The 22,009-nt window shown below is 45.6% G+C and overlaps 1 protein-coding gene across 1 annotated transcript; it reads left to right on the forward strand.

Moving 5' to 3' along the window:
* The first annotated feature begins 121 nt into the window (after window positions 1-121).
* Window positions 122-16,158, forward strand: Nudt2 (nudix hydrolase 2). The gene is made up of 3 exons (XM_052176275.1): window positions 122-220; window positions 12,137-12,270; window positions 15,398-16,158. Exons 1-3 carry the CDS (start codon window positions 123-125, stop codon window positions 15,712-15,714), a joined length of 549 nt encoding a protein of 182 aa, XP_052032235.1. The 5' UTR covers window position 122; the 3' UTR covers window positions 15,715-16,158.
* Window positions 16,159-22,009: the final 5,851 nt, after the last annotated feature.

The following is a 22,009-nucleotide window of genomic DNA, read 5'->3' on the forward strand; positions in this document are numbered from 1 at the left end:
GACCAATCAGAGCTCAGAAGAGACAGGGGGCGGTCCACTCTCCACCAATGGTTCCGCTTGAGGAAGATCTCGCGACGTTCCCAGTCAGAAAACCACGCCTCAGGGGCGGGTGGAAGCGCCTGATGCCCAATTCTGTGGCTCGCCTGAAGTGCAGCCGGGCTCTTCTGATTGGCTGCCGCGCTAGGTCCGTTCGAGGACCGCCTCCTGAGTCTGTGGTGCGGTGAGTGCGGTGGGGCTGGGGGCGTGGGGATGTCGTGTGCTCCCGACCTGTTGCTGAGGGAACAGAGCTGGCGGTGAGGCGAGTGTAGGCCGGGCCCCTTCCAGTCGCAGGGCCTCGGTTTATCCCTCTGCCCCGAGAGGACAAGGTTCAGTGGGGACGGCGTGGGTCGGAAGAGTCCCAGAGGCCGAGAGGTCCAGCGGCCAACCCTATCTTCTCCCTAGGCCTCAATATTGCTTGTAGTTATCGATTAAACCCCGCCTGCATTCCAAGAGAGCTTAGGTTTCGTAAAAATTTTTTTACGTGTGCGTGTCTGTGTGTGTGTCTGTGTGTCTTTATGCGCGCCACGTGCATGCACGTGCTCTCAGAATCCCGAAGGTTGAGGCACCAGATCTGGGGTTCACCGCGGTTGTGAGCCACCTGGTACAGATTCCTGGGAACCGAACCCCAGTCCTTGGAGAGTGACAGGTGAAACTCTTCAGCCCCCAAAGAGAGAAAGTCACAAGACTCCATCTTAGGGGGAAAAAGGCCAAACAGCTTAAATCGAGAACAGTCAAGTTGCCAACGCAAAAAATGTTTAATGTCCAGTGGCGATTAAGCTTAATGATATTGGAGATCATTGGACATGCCTGCGTTTGATTACCCCAAAATATTTCTGAGCCATAGTTTTTTTGTTGTTGTTTTTTCCTTTTCTGAAAAATAATAGAAATGCCTCAACGGGTTGCAGACACTAGTGAAAAAAAAATGCTTGACAGGTTCTCAGGTAAAAAGATAACTGAATCTAGCAGTAGGAACGTGCAGTAGCCGCCACGTGTGCAGCTTCACGTGTACTAAAGTGGAGTGCTCGGTTTTTAGCTCAAAAATTAACCATTTGAGAGGCTGGAGAGAGCCCGTACCTCCTTCCAGAGAACTTGGAGTTCATTTCCCAGCACCCATGTCAAGTGGCTCACAATTGCCTCTAACTCCTGCTCCAGGGGGTCCATGGCCCTCTTCTGGCACCCAGATACCACACACAACTGGCAGACACAAATAAAACATAACAAAAAGAAGTCACTAATCAGTTAAAAGAGTAAAGGTAATTCTTACTAATAAATACAGTATTCAAAAGAGGAGAAAACTGACAATATCTATATTAAAGGAATTAGTCTTGTTGATCTCTAAAAATGACTAATACCTAGTATGAACACTTTATCAGCTGTTTCACGGAAAGTATAAAAATGATAAAAAATGTCTTGATTTGCTAGGTGTGCTGGTGCATGCCTTTATTCCCAGCAGAGGCAGGAAGATCTCTTGAGTTTTAGGATAGGTCTAAAAAGTGAAGTCCAGAGAAGCATTCTGATGGCCTATTATGAGAGTGACTGAGATATATATATATTCACTATCTCTGTATACACATGCTTTATTTTAAACTCTCAACAATGAGAAATACATGTTAGAGATACTTTACAGATAATGATGTGTCTTTCTTCAGGTAACAACCTGAACTTAGTAGCTAAGTTTCTTTCACAGCAGTGTCAGCTATACTTTCCTATGTTGTACTGTTTTGAACTAAAAGAGGGTGAAAAATATTTGGAATACCAGATTGGAAAGGGGTGGTTAAATATACCCAAATCAAGGGAAGTGGCAAGTCTTAGGGTTTCTACATACTGAAAGGGTTTATTTGGCTTACTCATCCTAATCACTGTTCATCGTCAAAAGAAGTCAGGGAGGGATGTGGATGCAGGAGCAGATGCAGGACTATGAAGGAGCGCTGCTACTGGCTTGCTCCGTGTGGCCTGCTCAGCCTGCTTTCTTATAGAACCCAGGCCCCCCAGTGCAGGGATGGCCCCACCTACAGTGGGCTGGGTACTTCCACATCAATCACTAATTAAGAAAGTGTCCTATAGGTTTGCCTACAGCCCAGTCTCATAGAAGCATTTTCTAAACTGAGGCTCCCTCCTCTCCAGTGAGCCTAGCTTGTGTCAAGTTGACATAAAACTAGTTAACACATGGGTTGTTGGGATATCTATGATAAAAGTAACTCTTTTTCTAATAGAAAATGATCAATTTAGGAAATGAAGAATGAGAGATCACTAAACTTTAAACTTTTTCATTTACCTGTGGGTAATCTATAGCACTTCAAATTCAACTCAGTTCAAAAAGAAATGGGTGGCTTCTTCCTCTTCCATCCAGCTACCCAAACCCGACCCCTCTGCCAGCAGCTCGCAACTATCTGTAACTCCCGTTCCAGGCGGCCTGCCTCCCCCACACCAATGCATGCACATGTTAAAGAAAAGGCAGAACCAAGCTCGCCACAGGTCTCTTCGCCTGCAGTCCTTCTTTGTTCTCCACTCTGCGTACTGCCAAAATGCATTTGTAAAATGTCAATCTGACCAACACACCCTCCACTTAAGACCAGTGGTCCTCATTGTCTACAGGATAGGAATGAAGCCAGGCAGGCTGGCATGTCTTTAATTCCAGCACTCCAGAGGCAGATGAATCACTGAGTTTGAAGTTAGTCTGATTTGCATAGTTCTGGGTCAGCAAGGGCTACATAGTGAGACCCTGTCTAAAATAAAGTAAAATGCTGGGCGGTGGTGGCACACACCTTTAGTCCTAGCACTTGTGAGACAGAGGCAGGCAGATTTCTGAGTTCGAGGCCAGCCTCTCTACAGAGTGAGTTCCAGGACAGCCAGGGCTATACAGAGAAACCCTGTCTCGAAAAAACCAAATCTAAAAAACCAACAACAACAACAACAACAACAACAGTAAAGTAAAATAAAAAGCAATAAACTAAGCTGCTTACCAATGGAGTGCTGTTTTGTGTGAGAGCTTTAAACTCCTTCCTTAGTCTAGAGGGCCTCCTTGCCTCACCTTTATATGAATCCAGCCATACTTCAAACTCTTTATAATGGTGCTCCAGCCATGGCTCAGTCTAGACATAAATTATATGCTGAGCAAGTATGAGGATCTAAGTGGCCCTAGCACCAGGTGAGAAACACTCAAGTGCATGCACGGCGTGCACATCCTTAGGTGGTACCTCTCTGCCCTAAAGATCCTCCTGTGCTGCCTGTCTCATATGCACCCTTATGGTGGATGAAACACTTGTAACGTCCCCTTGGCCGCCCTTTGCTTTCACTGGGCTGTGAACCTCTAGGAAGGGAGATGCTTTTAGTGTTCAATTGCACATTTACCCTTCAGTCCTGCCATGCAGGACATACTCAACAGACAATGGGTGAGCAGAGGAAATCTGGTGGGCTCCGGAATTAGACTCACTTGTTCACTTTCCATAGCTGAACAGCAGGTGGCACTGAAGGGCCACGGAACAAATTTTCCCTGAGCAATATTTTTGTCCCAACCTTGTCTGACTTTGGTCTGATCCTAGAAACCACTGTCATTAAAGGTAAAAATCTGACTTCTCCCTCTGCCAGATAGCAAAGCTTGCAAAATGATTCCACAGCTCCATCTCCCAGAGAAGAAAGGGACGAATGGCATGGCAGGTGCCCGGAGAAAGGTGCTTCTAGTTTTTTCATATGCTTAGGTTCTTTCTTTCTTCTTTTCTTCCTTTTGGTATTGTTACAAGAAAACATTATCATGGACGGATCCCTCATTGTTCCTCCAAAAACAAGGAAGCTAGAGAGTTGCCGAGAGGGCCATTGTGCTGTGGGGTGAGGAAGCAGTCGGCACATGGGGCTGCTTATGAGCGAGCAGAGTTGCTCTTCCTCCTCTCTGGCCTGTGTGAAATTTCTAGACACCAGGTTTAGGGGAAACATGTGGTTTCAGTTCCTGAGTTCAGTACTCAGGAAACGGCAGTAGAGTCGTGGACACCCTTGTCAAATAGGCACTTTTAGGAGCCTCAGGCTAAACTTTCCCCATGTGAGCTGGCTTTGGATACAAGACAGCCGCCCAAAACCTGTTCAGTGGAAAAGCTTTTACCCAGACACCCTAAACAGACTCCAGATGAGTACAGACTAAAGACTAAGGAGCGTTCAAACTGGTGGTGATTTTACTAAGCGTGTGTGCTCTCAGAGCCATGTGTAACCTTAACCCTGCCTCATGATAAGCAGAGCTATTGAAGGTGAAAAAAAAAATTGCAAGCTTTGGAGTTAGATTTCTTTGGATTCAAATTCACATTACCATCCATCATGCCCCTGGGCAAGTATTGTAATATTTTTGTTTTTTTGAGACAGGACTCATGTGGCTCCGAAAAACTTCAAATCTATTTGTAGTGAAGTCTAGCCTTGATATCCCAATCTTCCTGCCTCTCTGCCCTCCAAGTACTGAGATTACAGGTGCAAGGTGCATATCACAGAGCCTGGCTTAGCCTGGTTTCTTAAGATTTCAGCTTTGAGAAAGACATATTAGTGTGTGCTTTTGTGTTCATTTGGAAGGCAGAGGGAGGTGGATCTCTGAGTTTAAGACCAGCCTGGTCTATATATCTTGTTCTGGGCTGTACTGTAAGACTCTGCTTAAAAATCCCAGCTTCGCTTCTTAAGGCAGCATGCTAAAATCCAACATATCAGCCCAGCGGTGGTGGCGCACGCCTGTAATCCCAGCACTCTGGGAGGCAGAGGCAGGAGGATTTCTGAGTTCGAGGCTAGCCTGCTCTACAGAGTAAGTTCCAGGACAGCCAGGGCTATATAGAAAAACCCTGTCTCGAGAAAACCAAATCCTAAAAAATAAAAAAATCCCAGTTTCACCAGGCAGTGGTGGTGCGCACCTTTAATCCTAGCACTTGGGAGACAGAGCCAGGCGGATTTCTGAGTTCGAGGCCAGCCTGGTCTACTGAGTGAGTTCCAGGACAGGACAGCCAGGGCTACACAGAAAAACCCTGTCTTGAAGAAAAAAAAAAAAATCCCAGTTTCCTCATAAACTAACACACATCTTAAAGATCATTCTTTGAGCTTGTTTGTTTGTTTGAGACAGATCTTTAACCCGAGGTTCTGCTTCAGTCTTCTGAATGATAGGATTATAGGCATGTTCTACCGTGCCTAGCCTTAAAGGGTCGCCTTATAGCATTAGAAACTTTAGCTTCTTTGCACAGTATAGGTGGCACAGTTTTATTATTTGACAGCATGGTGGCCTGAGACATTGTGCTTTAAGGGATTTAGACCATCAGAAGAGTAAGGAGGATTTAAAGAATCTGTTAGGTAAAGGCTGAAGGAATAGCTCAGTTGGAGAGCATGTACCCCAGATGTGCAAAGTTTGAGTTCAGTCTCTGACCCCACAGAAATAAATAAGCAAGCAAATAAAAATATGCTGGGAGGGGGTAACTGCTTAGCATTTTTGATGAATACGGTGAACTGTGGCAGCATAGCATTTATCTGTGAATTCTTTTTCTCCATCCCCCAACCCCCCCACCCCAATGTTGGTCCTGAATCTCCTAGGCTGTGAGGAAATTCTGTCTGTGAGGAAAGCCAAGAGCATTTTCCCTTAGCTTCTGGAACCTTCTGATGACATTGAGGGTTTTTTGGTTCAGGTTTTTTTTCTAACCACCTCAGGCACTCTGCCACTTTTCTGAAGTGTGAATTGCCTGCTGTCAGCCTGGAGTTCTCACCTCCGCAATCCTGGCTGCAGGCATATTTGCATATTGGATGCTGTGTTCTTTAACCCCCTGAGGTTTCAATCCACTTGGAGAATGTATGAGAGCTGAACACTTTCAAGCCCCTGGATCCGTTCAGCTCCCTCTTCTCCAAAAAAACAGAAAACCAACAATAGCTCCATTGACTTTTATGCAAATGGCACTCTTCAAGAAAACACTGGGCTGTTTCCCAGGGCCCCAGAACATACTTAAACATTTGTTTGAGTGGGAGGTGGGGAAAGGGTTCTGTTGAGTCAATGAACATCTGTTAAGAGCTGCTGAGCTGGGTTCCAAGGAAACAGACTATGAGTCTGGTTTCCTGCCAGAGGTACCAACAGAGACTTACCTTACAAGGGATGCACACCTAACGTGGCTTTGTACTGGGTTACTTTAATTATACTGAAACTACATTTCCCAGAATTCCCCTTTTAAAAATAGTTATTATTTTCAGTGTTTGAGTGTTTTGCTGACACATATGTCTGTGTACCACATGCATACCTGGTGCCCAAGGAAGTGAGGAGCCTCCATGTGGATGTTGGGAATCAAACCTGGGTCCTTTCCAAGAGCAAGTGTTCTTAACTACAGAGCCAACTCAACAGCGCCAGCATGTTGTGAAGCACAGAGTTGGCATGGTTGCAGGACAGATACTTTACTAGCAGTCTGTTGGCTCACCTTGCTAATAAAGGACAGCATCCAGGCCTGCAGAAATCTCAGCTCGTAGAGCTCCCCTTCAGCCCTTCTGTATTCTAGGTCAGATGGAAGTCTAGGGTTCTAGTTTGTCATTGTGAGTTCCAGTCATCCTTACAGGTCTCAATTTGCTCTTTTAGTGTTTGTCCTTCTCTTCTCTGCTTCACCTCCAATCCTGCCCCCAGACTGCTAATCTTATTAGTCTTTAGGTCCAACAGTGTACGTGGAGGTGACTGACTTGCTTCCAAAATACCCAAAATAGAATCCTGAGCTGGAATAGTTTGTGCTGAGATAGAAGGATCTCAAAGTTGAGGCTAGCTTGAACTGCATAATGAGCTCAAGACTGAGCATGATCTATATATTAATACCCTGTCATGAGTCATGAGTCTCTGTCAAGAGTCAGGAATGTATCTTTAGCTAGAGTACTTGTCTAGAATGCACAGATTCCCATGTTGATTCCCAGCAGCACATATATATTCCTTATAATTCCTTATAGTAAATCCTTACATTTCTCTGATTGAGTCTTATAGTAGAGATTTACAGAGTTATTATAAGCTAGAAGACTCCCTAGAAAAAGTGATACCTGAGCTACGTCAAAAATTAAAGATAGGAGTCAGAAACATGGCTTAATAGGTAAAGTATTGGGGCTGGAGAGACAGCTCAGTGGTTAAGAGCACAGACTGCTCTTCCAAAGGTCCTGAGTTCAAATCCCAGCAACCACATGGTGGCTCACAACATCTGTCATGAGATCTGAGGCCCTCTTCTGGTGTGTCTGAAGACAGCTACAGTGTACTTGTTTATAATAATAAATAAATCTTTGGGCTGGAGCAAGCAGGGGCTGAGCGAGCAAGGTTAACAGGATTGAGCAGAGATTCTAAATTCAATTCCTAGCAACCACATGAGGGCCCACAACCTACAGCTACAGTGTACTCATAGACATTAAATAAAAATAAGTCTTTAAACAAATAGGTAAAGTGCTTGCTGTATACATTTGACAATGTGTTCAATCACTGAATATATAGAAAGAGGAGAGAATTCCAACATGCGCCATGTTGTACCCATACCCCCCGCAATAATAACAATCATTTTTAAAGGGGTGAGTGGGAAGAGTTATTTGTATGAAGTTGAGACAGGCTTCCAGTTCATTGCTTTTTTAAGCCGAGTAATTGAAAGGGCAATGGGAGCCTGGTATGGTGGCACACACCTGTAATCCCAGCGCTTAAGAAGCAGAGGCAGGTGGATTTCTGAGTTCGAGGCCAGCCTGGTCTACAGAGTGAGTTCCAGGACATCCAGGGCTACACAGATAGAAAAAACCACACACACACACACACACACACAAAGAAGGAAGGAAGGAAGGAAGGAAGGAAGGAAGGAAGAAGAAAGAAAGAAAGAAAGAGAAAGAAAGAAAGAAAGAAAGAAAGAAAGAAAGAAAGAAAGAAAGAAAGAAAGAAAGAAAAAAGAAAGAAAGAAAGGGCAATAGGGAGTCCTTCCTTTCTAGGAGCATTGTGTTCTGAGTCCAGCATACGAAGAGGGGGTGTCTGCTCCTCCCTGTTCTGACAGATCGTGGGCCCACTGTCTTCAGTGTGGCCTCTTTACTCACTGCTGGAATGCACCTTTTCTCCTAGACTGAAATTTTCTTCCCATTCCTCTCCAAAGGGAAATACCAGCCTTTCATCTCTTCTGGGGGTTTGCATGGCCACCCTGGGCCCATCATTCTTGCCCTTCATGAAAACATCCTTCTTCTCTTGTGCTCTATTTGTGGTGGTGGTGGTGAGGAAGACTGGTGCTTCCTTTCTTAGGAAGGGCAATAGCCTCTCTAGACTTGGATTTCTAAGTCTACCTAGGGCTTCAACATTCATCATATGGGGCTCTTCAAGGGGCAAGAGGAAGGTGTTCTACATATATTACTTTCTTTTTTAAAAGACTAAGTTATCTAGTTTTATTGTATGTGCATTGATATGAGGGTGTAATAACCCCTGGACCTGGAGTTACTGTCAGTTATGAGCTGCCATGTGTGTGCTGGAAATTGAGCCCAGGTCCTTTGGAAGAAGAGCCAGTGCTCTTACCACTGAACCATCTCCCCAGCTCCTGTCTATTATTTTTTAATCATCCTGGTAGGAAGGACATAGGATCGGTTACCTGTTTCTATATGAATTCTAAACCATGAGTGAAATCCTTGCTGAGTGCAGTGACAAGGTGTTTCCAGGATGGGGACTGTTCTCAGCATAAATAAGGAGTCAGGAAAATAGAACATGGTGTTTTGGAAAGCCTATGAACGACTACTTTACATCTGAATTTTTTAACTCAAAAAAGATCTCATTATACATATTTTGTACCATGCTTTCCTCAATTAATATATCCAAAAATATTTTCTTACAGCCAGAACATTTGGTTCTATCCCGTTTTTAAGGGTGTGTATAAGTGTGTGTGTGCCATAGAGATAGATGTATGTACTGAAATGTAATTCACCATTGACACACCAATGGATTTTTTTTTCTGGTTTAAAAAAGTACACTTATAGAGACCCTCTCTCCAAAAAAATAGATTTGTTTTTTATCATTTTCAGTTGTATGTGTGAGTGTAGTGCCCACAGCGTCCTGAGACAATGAATTTGCCTAAAAATATAGATTTACAGGTGCTTGTGAGCTGTCTGGTGTTGATTCAGGGAATAAACTTGGGTCCTCTGAAAGAGCAGTGTGTCCTCTTACCCGCTGAGCATTCTGTTCACCCCTCAGTCTGTCTTTTTAATATTACAAGATTTTTGTGAATATCTTGTGTGTGCATCTTTTTAAATGGCATCAGTTAGCCCAAGCTATCTAGCCAAGGATGAGCCTCTTGCCCTCACCTCTCAAGTATTGAGATTACAGATGTGAATCACTATGTCTCGTTTCACATGTGCAGGGTCTCACTGGCTGGCCTCGAACTCACTGTGTATACCAGCTCACAGAGTTCCAGGGTGCAGAGATTCAAGTGGTGTACTAAAACACCCGCATACACAGACTGTTTCTTAAAACCCTGAGTTCACTTCTAATCCTTAAGGCTTCCTACCCACCAGTTTAGAATAAAATAATTCTAATAATTCTAATAATAATTCTGTCTAAGTTTGTAACTTGGTAATAAAACACTTGTCTAATATGCATGAGGCCTTCATTTTGATCCCAGCCACTAAAAAAAAAAAAAAAAAAAAAAGAAAGAAAGAAAGAAAGAAAAAAGAAAAGGAAAGAAAAGAAAAGAAAAAAAGGAGAAGCAAGAGGGGTGGGGTGGGGTGGGGGAGGTGTTTGGTTTATCTGTGAGAAGCTGTTGTTGCCCAAAATAGCATTTGATAGCCTTCCTGAGAATACTCTGGAAGAGGTGTTTGGGCCTGACTTCTGTGCCTCTGACAGCTCAAAATGCCCCTTTTTGTTGGTTTGTTCTTCTGTTTGAGACAAGGTTTTTGCCCTGTAGCCCAGGCAGGCCTCAGATTTGCAGTGATCCTCCTGCTTCAGCCTCCCTAGTGCTGGGATCACAGGTGCGTGCCATCGTGCCTGGCAGCCCAGCTTGATTGAACACCAACAAGGGAGCATGGCCTGGACAGGCAGCTTCCTTCTGTCCTGCCATCCCACTTTAGGACCTTTGCCCAGATGCTAACCCCCGCCTGAGCCACGTTCTTCTTTCCTCTGTGAGTTACCTTTCTACCCTTTTCTCTGACCAAGGAGCCTCCTGTAATCCCTCAAAGGAGGTCAGATCTTTGGCTATGACATGTTTTTCTTTTGTGACCTGTACCTTACTGTTTGTTTGTTTGTTTGTTTGTTTGTGTGTGTACATACGGATGAGGGCGTGCTCTGTGGCAATGTTTAGACACCAGAAAGCAATTTCTCTAGGTTGATTCTTTACGGGGAGGGGGGGGTTGTAAGGCCTGTGGAGCCAGCACTGTACCCCGTGAGCTGTTTCAGCTGCCCCTTCCAGGTGTTACTCCACACAGAGAGAAGTCCACTGCGCTTTAATATGTGCCAGGCACTGTGCTAACACACTAGACAATTAAATCAGTTAGCACACACTTTAAGAACTCTAGAGTCAGAGGGTTGATCACTGTGAATTTGAGATCAACCAGCCAGGCCTACATTAATCATACACACACACACACACACACACACACACACACACACCCTGCCCCCATCTCAAGAAATAAAGAGAAAAAAGAAGAAAATTTTACCTGGCAACAGCTGGGTATGCTCCTCCCCATAGTTACCTGGCAAGAGCCAGGTAGGCCTGGCTCACTATAAAAGGGGCTGCCTGCCCCTCCTCCCTCGTGTTCCTCTCGTCTCTTGCCCTCTTGCTCTTCCCTTCTTGCTCCCACTCTGTCCCTTTCCCTCTCTCTCCATTCCCCTCCCCCACTCTCTCCACATGCTCATGGCGGCCTCTCCTCCTCTCTTCCTCTCCTCTCTCTGCCTCTCTCTGTCTCTACTACCCTCTTAACTCTCCTCCCCAGGCCCTGAATAAACTATTCTACACTATTGGTAGTTCTCATAGCTCCCTCTTCAGGTAGAACTGCTTCCTCCCACAGTTAGTGTCAGAGCTGAACCCAGATCTAGACCCAGATTCATGCTGAGAATGATTGTGATAATTTGCCTCTGCTGCTTTTCATTTGGACTGTATGCATATGTGACTTACTAGACATGGATATGCGTCTGAAAATGAACAAGAATGACGTGGTATTCCAGACTACTGAAGTGACCCCACGAGTCATGAGAAAACACGTTAGAGTCTCTGCTTTAAGGACTCAGGATATAGGCTGAGAGAAATGGACTTGTGAGTTTGATTATACTGCTTACATTGCACTCTCCAATTCCTAGCATCTTTTCTGTCTCAGTGAATTCATTTCTGCGTGTTTGTAGTCTCATAACTGATATACACAAGCCCTGAGTTTTACAGGGATCTTAGGGCAGAGGCCTCTTGACTAGGGTAATTCCCAGGGTCCTGTAGTTGCACACAAAGGTTTGTGTCTGGTTCCTGGATTCCCCTCCGTTACATTTCTGTTGCTGTAACAAAACACCATAACCAAAAGCAACTTGAGGAGTAAAGAGTTATTCCAGCTTATAGTATACATTCATCATGCAGGGACCTCAAGGCAGAAACCTAGAGAGGCAGGAAGTAAAGCAGAGACCACAGAGGAATGCTGCTTACTGGCTTTCTCACCTGGCTTGCTCAGCCTGCTTGCTTTGTTTGTTTGTGTTTCTCTGTGTGGCCATGGCTGTCCGGGAACTGGCTTTAAGGAGAAGTCCACCTGCTTCTGTCTCTCCTCCTCCTGAGCTCTGGGATTAAAGGCAGGAACTGCTCCCCCTGGCTATTCAGCCTGCTTCATATACAACCCAGTTCCACTTTTGTAGGGAGGACATCCCCTCCAGTGTGCTGCACTGGGCCTTCCCACATAGCCCTTAATCAGGACAATGTCCCACAGGCTTGTGAGGCCAATCTTACTGAGGCATGTTTCTCAACTGAGGCATCCTCTTCTCAAGACTGTGTCAAGTTGGCAAACAATGGCTAACTTCCACTCCTTGGCATGCTGTCTTTTTGTGGGTTGTGAGATCATGGTTAGCCTGTCCTTGCTATTCTTCAGCGACCGGGCCCTCATGAGTGAAGTTTTCTGTTGTGTATAGTTTCCTAGACTCTCACATCTTTTCTTAACTTCATAGACAGATCATGGCCCTGAGGGCATGTGGCTTGATCATCTTCCGAAGACACCTTATTCCCAAGGTGGACAACAGTACAATTGAATTCCTGCTGCTGCAGGCATCAGACGGCATTCATCACTGGACTCCTCCCAAAGGTACGGGACAGATGGTTGGTTTTTTTGGTGGGGGGGATGCTAAGCTTAGCTCAGTGATCCACCCTGCCAGGCCCCTACAAGGCTTGTTTTTCAGTGGCTGTGCAGCAAGAAGAGGTGGCAGAGGCAGGAGCACTTAATCCTCTCTCTGTGTAAGGCCCCCAGGCCAGCTCAGAGCTAGAAATAGGATTCTGCGACTGACCCAAGGCAGACATAGCATTTGGTGTTTTTATATCACTCACCTGTGCCCCAGCCCCACGAACCCCTGGGCTGGGGATTGGGAATGTTGACCTTTCATAATGACTGGGTTGGGGCTTCATCTATAAAGTAGAGGTTGACTTTAAAAGTGCAAATGTTCTTCCTGCTCCTTTTTATGATTCCATATGACCACGTTCCTTTGCTTCTTTGTCTAGCGCTCCCTTCACTAGGGTTTTCCTCTGTGGACCTCATGTCCAGGGAGTGTGACTCCTGGAGGTATGGGAAGCACAGAGGAGCTGGGTCATCTGCACACTCTGACAGGGATGGAAGAGTGGCAGTGACAGGGTCCTTTCAACCCAAAGATTGCGAAGATTTGAGAGCCCTTGGGGTTGTCACCTCAGCAGACACCTTTGCCCTGGGTTCCTCACTTAGAACCAGGGACAGAGCTGGTCAGGTCTTCAGGAGGCAGAGCAGTAAAGACCAGTGGCCCGGAGCCTTAGACATGGCCAGGATGTGTTTGTAAGCTTTCATCCACCAGCATGATGGGACAGAAGAGCAGTTTGGATGTTCCTAAAAGAGAAGGCAGACTACATCGGCAGCAGTGACCCAAGTGACTGTCCTTTGAGGAGCCTATATCCACTGAGTGTGTATTTTTTTAAGGGTTTATTTATTTATTATATGTAAGTACACTGCAGCTGTCTTCAGACACTCCAGAAGAGAGCTTCTGATCTCATTACAGATGGTTGTGAGCCCCCATGTGGTTGCTGGCCACCATTTGAACTTAGGACCTCCAGAAGAGGAGTCAGTGCTCTTAACCTCTGAGCCAACTCGCCAGCTTTTGCTCCAGCCCCCCATCTCCCCTTGCTCCAGCCCCTGCTCACTCTAGCCCCACTCGCTGTAGCTGTCTTCAGAACCAGAAGAGGGCATCAGATCTCATTATCGATGGTTTTGGGCCATCATATGGTTGCTGGGATTTGAACTCAGGACCTTCTGAAGAGCAGTGAATGCTCTTAACTGCTGAGTCACCTCACCAACCCAAGTATGTATTTTCATGTCTTTTTTGAAGCCCATTCCCAAGCTTCTGGGTGTGTCTTACTTTTTCTGAATGCCTCTTTTTCTGTTATTCTTCATGCTGCCAGGTGGTAGTGGCAGTGGCAGCAGCGGCACATGCCTTTAGTCACAACACTTGAGAGGCAGAAGCAGGTGTGTCCATCTCTGAGTTCAAGGCTAGCCTGGTCTGCAGAGTGAGTTCCAGGACAGCCAGGGCTATACAAAGAAACTCCGACTTAAAAAAACAGAAAAAGAAAAAAAATCTCATGCTTATATTAAAAGTATCCTTATCCAACTCTGCTTCAGACGGAGGTGGGTGGAGTGATGAAGCCACCCTTGATGGGGCCGTTAGGATGGTCCCAGTGAGCAAGAACAGATTGCCTCTGGGTAAATAGCCCCAGATAAGACAAAAACAGCGGGGGGGGGGGGGGGGGGGGCACAGACAGGTCTGAGGTTGGGAGAAAAGAAACCAGAGAAGAATTCTTCGCACATTCGAGTTGCACAGGGAAGAACAAGGTGAAAGAGAGGCGTCCCAAATGCTGTAAATAGGAATATTCACACTTATCTCCTGATCACCGGAGTCACACGAGATGTCAGAGGACCTCTCCTAATCAGTTCTTCTTTACCCTGCTAGCATTCATAGGCAGCAAACTGAATAGATGTTCCTGGGAAGGGTGGGCTCAGACTCGCAGACAGCTGGGAGGGGCATTCTGAGTCAGTGTCCCCTGTGACCACCAGTGTCCACACTTTCCCTCAGATCAGTGTGTCTTTGTGCACACTATAGGAAGCGTTGTACAGAAAGCTTCCCCCAGAAGTGAGAGCTAGATGGATTCCTTATGTGCTAGGTTGCTGGTTTCCATTCTGCAGCCTCCAGGCTCCAGTGCAGACCCTGGGAAACACCTAGTGTAGAGCTCCACCTCCAGACTGAGAAGGGAACAGCTCTCAGTTCCTGCTCCTGAACTAGGAGGGCCCCTTCAACAACCTGCCAGAGCCAGGAGTAGATGCGGGTTACCAGAACCCTCTCGTTGCTTCTGGGCCCTTCTGGGACTCTAAGAATTTGTGGGAAAGGCCTAGGGGTAAAGCTGGGGGCCACTACAGTCTGCAGAGCTTCAAGTTCTGCTGCAACAGTTTCTTGGCAGCTGTCTACTTGGATTTGGGTCTTGCCAACAAATTTTCTTAGAACTGGCTCTTGGCTTGTCCTTAGTCTTAAGTTCCCATCAGGACTTTCTCTGTGAATCTGAAATCTGGCCTTGCTCAGTTAGAAAGATGAAAACAATTTGAAAGGCCTTGATGGCTACTTGGAAACAGCTGCTGGTGCAGTGGTGCAGGGCCTGTGGCTGCTCACTGTGGAGGGGTGAGCCCTCACTGGGGCTCAGCTAGCCCCCACGCTGCCAAGAGAGACTCCCCCCTTGGAAAGATTACCTTAACATCTCCAAGGGAAAAGCAGTCCCTGCGGAAAAATACAGGGGGGAAGCTAAAAGAATGAGAAAGCAGTGGTGAGGAAAGCCATCTCGGCACCTGAAGGCAGCAGTCACCCTGGGATGAGGATGTGGCTCAGCGGGGAGTGGTTGCCTCCTGAGTCACAACCCCAGAGTTAGCACAACAAAAACCGGAGAGGTGGCTAAATCTGACCTTCTGGGCACATTTGTTTCACTCCACAAAGCTAGAATAGGAAGAAGGGATTTATTTCTCAGACCCTGAGAACAAGACACTGTCTGCTTTATAGCTCTTCCCAGGCATGTTAGGATATTGACCATCTCTAGGCTTCCTTTAGCCCAGGAACTCCTAGGAAAGTCACTGAAGACCCTATCTTTATATCATCTGTCCGGGAAAAATCCAGCTCCTGTTAGTGCTGAAGATTTCTTTATTGTCTTCTAACCAGGCCATGTGGACCCAGGAGAGAATGACTTAGAAACAGCCCTGCGAGAGACTCGGGAGGAGACGGGCATAGATGCCAGCCAGCTGACCATCATTGAAGGGTTCAGGAGGGAGCTCAATTACGTGGCCAGGCAGAAGCCTAAAACAGTCATTTACTGGCTGGCAGAAGTGAAAGACTACGATGTAGAGATCCGCCTCTCCCAGGAGCATCAAGCCTACCGCTGGCTAGGGCTGGATGAGGCCTGCCAGCTGGCTCAGTTCACGGAGATGAAGGCGACACTCCAAGAGGGACACCGGTTTCTCTGCTCCACCCCGGCCTGAGCTGACCAGAGCAAGCCTTCCATTGCATCCTTAAGGGTTTTTCCAGATGAACCACCCTTCCAGCCAGGGAAGGATGCGCTGGTCTTTGGCTTGTGACAACCAAGAGCAGATAGGTTAGTGAAATTAGGATTAACTCAGCACCCTCAGGGGACAGCAAGGAACCCCTGGATCTAATCCCTGACATAGAAAATAATTACTTGGGGTTGGGGATTAGCTCAGTGGTAGAGCCCCTGCCTAGCAAGTGCAAGGCCCTGGGTTGGGTCCTCAGCTCTGGGAAAAAAAAAAAAAAAAAAAAAAAGAAAAGAAAAAGAAGAAAATAATTACTTTGAAAATAAGAGCAAGCAAGGATTTTAGCTAAGTTAAAAATCAAAAGAGGGGTACAGGTTTTTAATGCCAGCCCTGAAGCATATCCTTGTCATTTATAAATAAACTTCAAGCAACTTACATGTCCTTTTAACCTGTATTTCTTTCTTGAACTCATGCCATTGGTTAGGGAATAGAAAACTGAAGTGAGTCAGAGGTTTAGGTTTAACCAAAGGGAATCCTTAGACCATTTGGCAATTTGTGTAAACCATAGGAAACTGTATGTCCAAATACTCCATGCATCAGATTCCTCCCCCTCATACAGACCCATAGAGATGGAATTTCCAAGCCATAGAACTGGAGTGCAGAAATTGAGCGTTTTATTCAGCTATCTCTCCAGCACCCACGTATTTTGTAGGTGCACAGGGAATGTTTCAGATCTAAACCTTAGCACTGCGTCCTCACCTTTTACCCCGGGCTGTCTCCCAGGGACATGAGCCTGGTCAGCATGATTGACGTAGAAAATGAGGCTTGCCCATATTCACAGGCCCCGCCTAGGTCGCATCACCACACCTATGCTCCTCACCCAGAACTACCTTCCCCGTGTTCAGCAGACTTAGCATCACCATTTCTTCCTAAGCCCTGCCTGTTAGCTTTCTCTGCAACACCACTGTAAGACCCCGAGGTGCAAGAGTTTGGTCTCAGCCTTCTGTTGTTTTGCTACAGGGCTCAAGGAATGCTGAGGCAGGCGTTAGATCTTAGAGCCCTTCCAGAAGCTGCTAGCAGCCAGGTTCATGTGGATCTTATTAGAGGGCTGTTGCCCAATGAAGTGCAGAAGATTGAAGGGGAAGGGGCCTTGGCAGAGGTCGACATGGATTACCAGAGTCAAGAACAGCCACCCCAAAGGAAGGAGAACAGTCACCCGGTCTTAAGCAGGCCTCCAGATGTTTCCAGTCACTGATTCTCCGCAGACAGGGCAGTACTAGTGAACAGATCTTGGAGCACAGCCAAGGACCTAAATGGTTTGTGCCTTGCCCCTGTGAGCAGCGCTCTCCAAAGGAGGCCTGCTGCAGGAAGCTTTTGGAGCTTAATGCTCTCTTCCAGGCCAGCAGGGACCACATCCCACTGATTTAATAAATGCCTGCTGGGCAGTGGTGCCAAACCACAGGCAGGCTGCCTCCTAACAAGGCTGGCCAGTCAGCCCTGTGCGCTTAGAACGGGAGGCCAGAATCTGAAAATTCTAAAACCTCATACATCAAAGTTGGAAGAAACTGAAAATGACCTGATTTTGCTGTTCATTTTTATTGCATGGGAAAATTTGTGATGGGTGACACAGTGTCATACTCATGTTAAGGCTCAGCGCATTAGAGGCTGAGGCAGGAGCATTGCTGACAGTGCAAGACCAGCCTGAGCTACAAGACACAAAAATGGTTGGAGAGATTGTTCAGTGGTTAAGAGCACTGACTGCTCTTCCAGAGGTCCTGAGTTCAGTTCCCAGCAACCACATGGTGGCTCACAACCATCTGTAATGGGATCCGATGCCCTCTTCTGGTGTGTCTGATGACAGCTACAGTGTACTCATAAATAAATCTTTAAAAAAAAAAAGGCACTGCCTGCTTTTCCAGAAGACGTAGGAGTCCCAGCACCTACATGGAGGCTCACAACCATCTGTAATACCAGTTCCAAAGGTACACAGACAACCATATAGGAAAAATGCCCATACACATAAAAAAAATTTTTTTTTTTTGAGACAGGGTTCTCTGTGTAACTCTGGCTGTCCTGGAACTCACTCTGTAGACCGAGTTGGCCTTGAATTTACAGAGATCTGCTTATGCCTCTGCCTCCCAAGAGCTGGGATTAAAGGTATGGGGCCACCATTGCCTGGCAATTTTTTTAATCTGGAAGGAAGGAAGAAAGGAAGGAAGAAGAAAACTAAAATAGAAGCAGCAGACACAGAGTAAGGAGAGCATGGGGCAGAGGAAGGAAAGTCAGTGGCCCTTGGTCTTGGAAGTTGTCTCTATGTGGGAAGCTTTGAGATTAAAGTGCCACAGGGAAAACCCTTTAGAATATCTTATATAGAGCGGCTGAGATGGCTCTGTGTTTAAAGTGCTTGCTGTGCATGCGTAACAACTCAAGTTTGATCCTCAGAGTCCAGAGGGAAGAAGAGAACCGATTCCTAAAACTGGTCCTTTGACATCTCCACACATGCTGTGGCATGCCCATGCCCACACTCATACAGCCCATCATTGTTGATAAGAATACCTTACAGTTTTAGAGACATTCTTCTGGTCCTTACAGAGTGCTCCGTTACAACACAGATACAGAGGGTTGGAGAGATGGCTTAGAGGGGAAGAGCACTGTTGACTTTTGCAAAGGACCTGAGTTCCATTCTCAGCACCTGTATGGATGATGTAATGCCCTCTTCTGACTTCCATGGGCACCAGGCACACAGGCGATATGCACTTGGTGCACGTACATACATACAGGCAAACCACTCAGATGCATAAAAATTAAACACAGGTGCAAATCAGTCGTGGCAATATTTATCTATGATCGTCCACGTGGCCTCTCCTTGGCTTCTTACAATGTTGCTCCTCATGACTCCTTCATCCCTTAAAGCCTGTGTGTGGAGCCCCAAGGAAACAATTCTAAGAAGATTGTCTCAACGATGCTGGTCTCTTAACACAACTGGTTCTTCAGCACAAGCTGACCAGAATCACAGATTCCTAATTCTAAAGATCACATGGCCCCCATGGAGTCTTTTAGGAACTCTCAAGCTTCCCTCTGTAATTTTACAAGCCAGACCTTCACCATCTGCCCTGCTCTTGGCTTTATAGTCTAAGTTCCCATATGTCTTAGGATTACTATTGTAATGATGAAAGGCATGACCGAAAACCAGTTGTGGAGGAAACGGTTTATCTGGCTTTACACTTCCACATTGCAGTCTATCACTGAAGGGAGCCAGAACAGGAACTCAAACAATGGGAACCTGAAGGCTGGGGCTGGTGTGGAGGACATAAAGAGGTGCTGCTTACTGGCTCGCTCATCTTTCTTGTAGAATCCAGCCTGCCCCCATCAATCATTAATTAAGAAAATACCCTAGGGCTGGAGAGATGGCTCAGCAGTTAAAAGCACTAGATGCTTTTGCAGAGGGTCTGGGTTCAATTCCCAGCACCCACATGGCAGCTCACAACTGTCTGTAACCCAAGAACTGACACCCTAACACAGACACACATGCAGGCAGAACACCAATGCACATAAAAACAATCAAACAAGCTGTAGGAGCACCCTACAGCTCCATCTTACAGAGGTCTTTCCCCCATTGTAATCCACTCCTCTCAGATAAGTCTAGTGTGAGTCAAGTTGGCTTAGCCAGCACACCATGACAGCTCATTAAGCTCTGAACACAATGACTTTTCTGTCCCAAAGTTCCAAAATGTTCCACATGGATCAGAAGAGAAGCAAATAGTCCTCCCCAATGTCTCAAGAGAGCTTGGTTTGGGGACAGAGCTTCAAGGAAGATCATCCTCTCTTTGAGAAATCCTTAACCATCTTTGTCAAGTCTAGGGCTTCAAATGTCCTACCTCCTTCAAAAGCTTCCCTAAGATGCCCCACTCCTCCTAAGCTACTTTCTCATCCTCAAACTCATGTTGCCCATTAGGAAGCTGCTTCTTTCTTATCTCTGCCTTGTTAGGATGTCCCACTATCAACTCAGGAATGCTCCAGACTTTCTTCCAACACGTCCAGTTCACTTAGCCTCTGGCCCTGTTTCCTTCTTCCTTCTCTCATATTGTCTGTGTCTGAGACATTCACTCAAAACACCATCACTGTAAGGCAAAGGCATAGGGCTGAGAAAGGAGTGTGGCTCGGTAGTGTCTGGAGAGCTATCTGCTCTGTTACTATTTTGAAATGTGATCTTTGGAAGTCTCAGACTCTCCGGCCTCATTTTCCTTGTGTGATAGGAAGATGATAACAATGACACTTGGAACAAACACAAGGTCGAGAGACTAAAGACAACATGGCTGTTTCTGAGATGCGATTGCCCTGGTGCTCCTTTTTTATTCATATGGGACCCTAACCCACGGAATATTGCTGTCAACATTCAGGGTAGGTCTTCCCTGAGTTTAAAACCTCTCTAAAGATGCCTTCACAAACAAGCCCAGAGCTGTGTTTCCTAGGTGATTCCAATCCAATCAAACAGACAAGGAAGATTAACAGATACATACACCATTTTAATAACTGTTGATTGGGGTGGTGGATGTATATATGGTGGGGTCTATATATGTTATATAGATTTTCAGCTTTTCAGTGTGTTTGAAGTTTTCTCATGAGAACTCTTGGGAAGATACAGGGTTCTAGATCCAGCTCATCAGAAGAGGTGAGGCAAGAGGGTCACCTTAGCCTAAGAGCTGGGGGTCCACCTGGACAACATTGCTTGACTTGGATCTTTTGAATGCCAGAGAGAGTGGCAGGGGTCAGGGGTCAGGGGTCAGGGTAGGGGTGGGGTAGGGGAGGCAGTTGGATCTTTGTGAGTTCTGGGCCAGCCTGGCCTACAGAGTGAGTTCCCTTATGAAATGGTTAACTCTAGCTAATTAGCACATACCTCACCTTGTTGCCATTATTCATTCTCTTAACACAGTGCACACAGTGGGGGATAAATCTCTACTGATAGAGTGCTAGCCACAGGTGTACCAGGTGTGACCACTTCCCTTTAATCCCAGCACTCAGGCAGAGGCAGGTGGATTTCTGAGTTCAAGGCCTGGTCTACAAAGTAAGTTCCAGGAAAGCCAGGGCTACACAGAGAAACCCTGTCTTGAAAAACAAAAAACAAAAACAAAAACAAAAACCAAAAACCAAAAACAAAAACAAAAACAAAAACAAAAACAAAGTTTATCTGGCAATCTAGAAAATAAGATAACATTTGGGAAAAATGTTTCTGGGTGGGAAAAAAAGAATGATAATTGTCCTTTTATTTCTATTTTATGAATTTTCCAAGTTTTCTAAAATGATTTTGTAAGAAAAATCATAGCTTTTAAAACATTTTATTTCTATTTATTGTGCCTCTTAGTAGAAGGCATGGTTTGTTTATTTTTTGTTTTGATTCTTGGCTTTTTTTTAAGAATTAAATTTTTAAAAAATTTTAGATGTATGTATTTTTTAATTTCATGTGTATGAATGTTTTGTCTGAATGTATGTGCACCACCTGTGTGCAGTGCTCAGGAAGGCCAGAAGGGGGCACTGGATCCCTTGGAAGTGGAATTCAGAAGATTGTGAGCTGCATGTGGGTGGTAGCAATTGAACTCAGAATCTCTGGAAAAACAGTGCTCTTAACCTCTGAGCATCTCTCCAGCCTTTGTTCTTTTGGCTTTTTGAGGCAGAATCTTAAGCATGTAGCCCAAGTTGCCCTCAAATACACAATCCTCCTACCTCAGCTTCCTGGTGCTGGAAGTACAGGCCAATAACACCATATCCAGTTTAAAAGACATAATTTTGAAAAGAGATTTTGTTCCTGTAAAATACAAAATAGAACAAAACTGTTTTGGGTGTGAGCAGAAAATATTCAAAGACTAGAAAAATTGTTTGTGATCAGATGTAGTTTTTAACAGTGGAATTTCCAAGGGATGAGGAATAGGAAAACAAGGACCAAAGACAATGACTTTTAATTACAAAGGACATTTAGCTGGGGCTGTGGTGGCACACACCTGTGATCCCAGCACTCAGGAAGCAGAGGCAGGTGGATCTCTGTGAGTTCTGAACCAGCCTGGTTTACAAAAGAGATCCAGGACAGCCAGGGCTACACAGAGAAATCCTGTCTTGAAAAACAATACAAACAAAACAAAGGAAAAAAAATAAAAAGAAGGAAAGAGGAAGGAAAGAAAGAAAGGAACATTTAAGTTAGTTATTCCTTCTTCAACATCAAATCAAACTTCATCCAGAAACAACGCATCAGATGTGTTGACTGTAAAGGTAAAATAATAACAGGTGGGAAAGG

The sequence above is a fragment of the Apodemus sylvaticus genome, chromosome 3 (genome assembly GCF_947179515.1).
Source record: "Apodemus sylvaticus chromosome 3, mApoSyl1.1, whole genome shotgun sequence".
NCBI classification, from domain to species: Eukaryota; Metazoa; Chordata; class Mammalia; order Rodentia; family Muridae; genus Apodemus; species Apodemus sylvaticus.

What these genes read in the sequence shown, in the direction of transcription:
- Nudt2 (XM_052176275.1), top strand. Translation starts at nt 123, where the DNA reads ATGCCCAATTCTGTGGCTCGCCTGAAGTGCAGCCGGGCTCTTCTGATT. An exon ending in CCTCCTGAGTCTGTGGTGCG is followed by an intron (nt 221 to 12,136) that starts GTGAGTGCGGTG and finishes TTAACTTCATAG; the next exon opens with ACAGATCATGGCCCTGAGGG. An exon ending in TCACTGGACTCCTCCCAAAG is followed by an intron (nt 12,271 to 15,397) that starts GTACGGGACAGA and finishes TCTTCTAACCAG; the next exon opens with GCCATGTGGACCCAGGAGAG.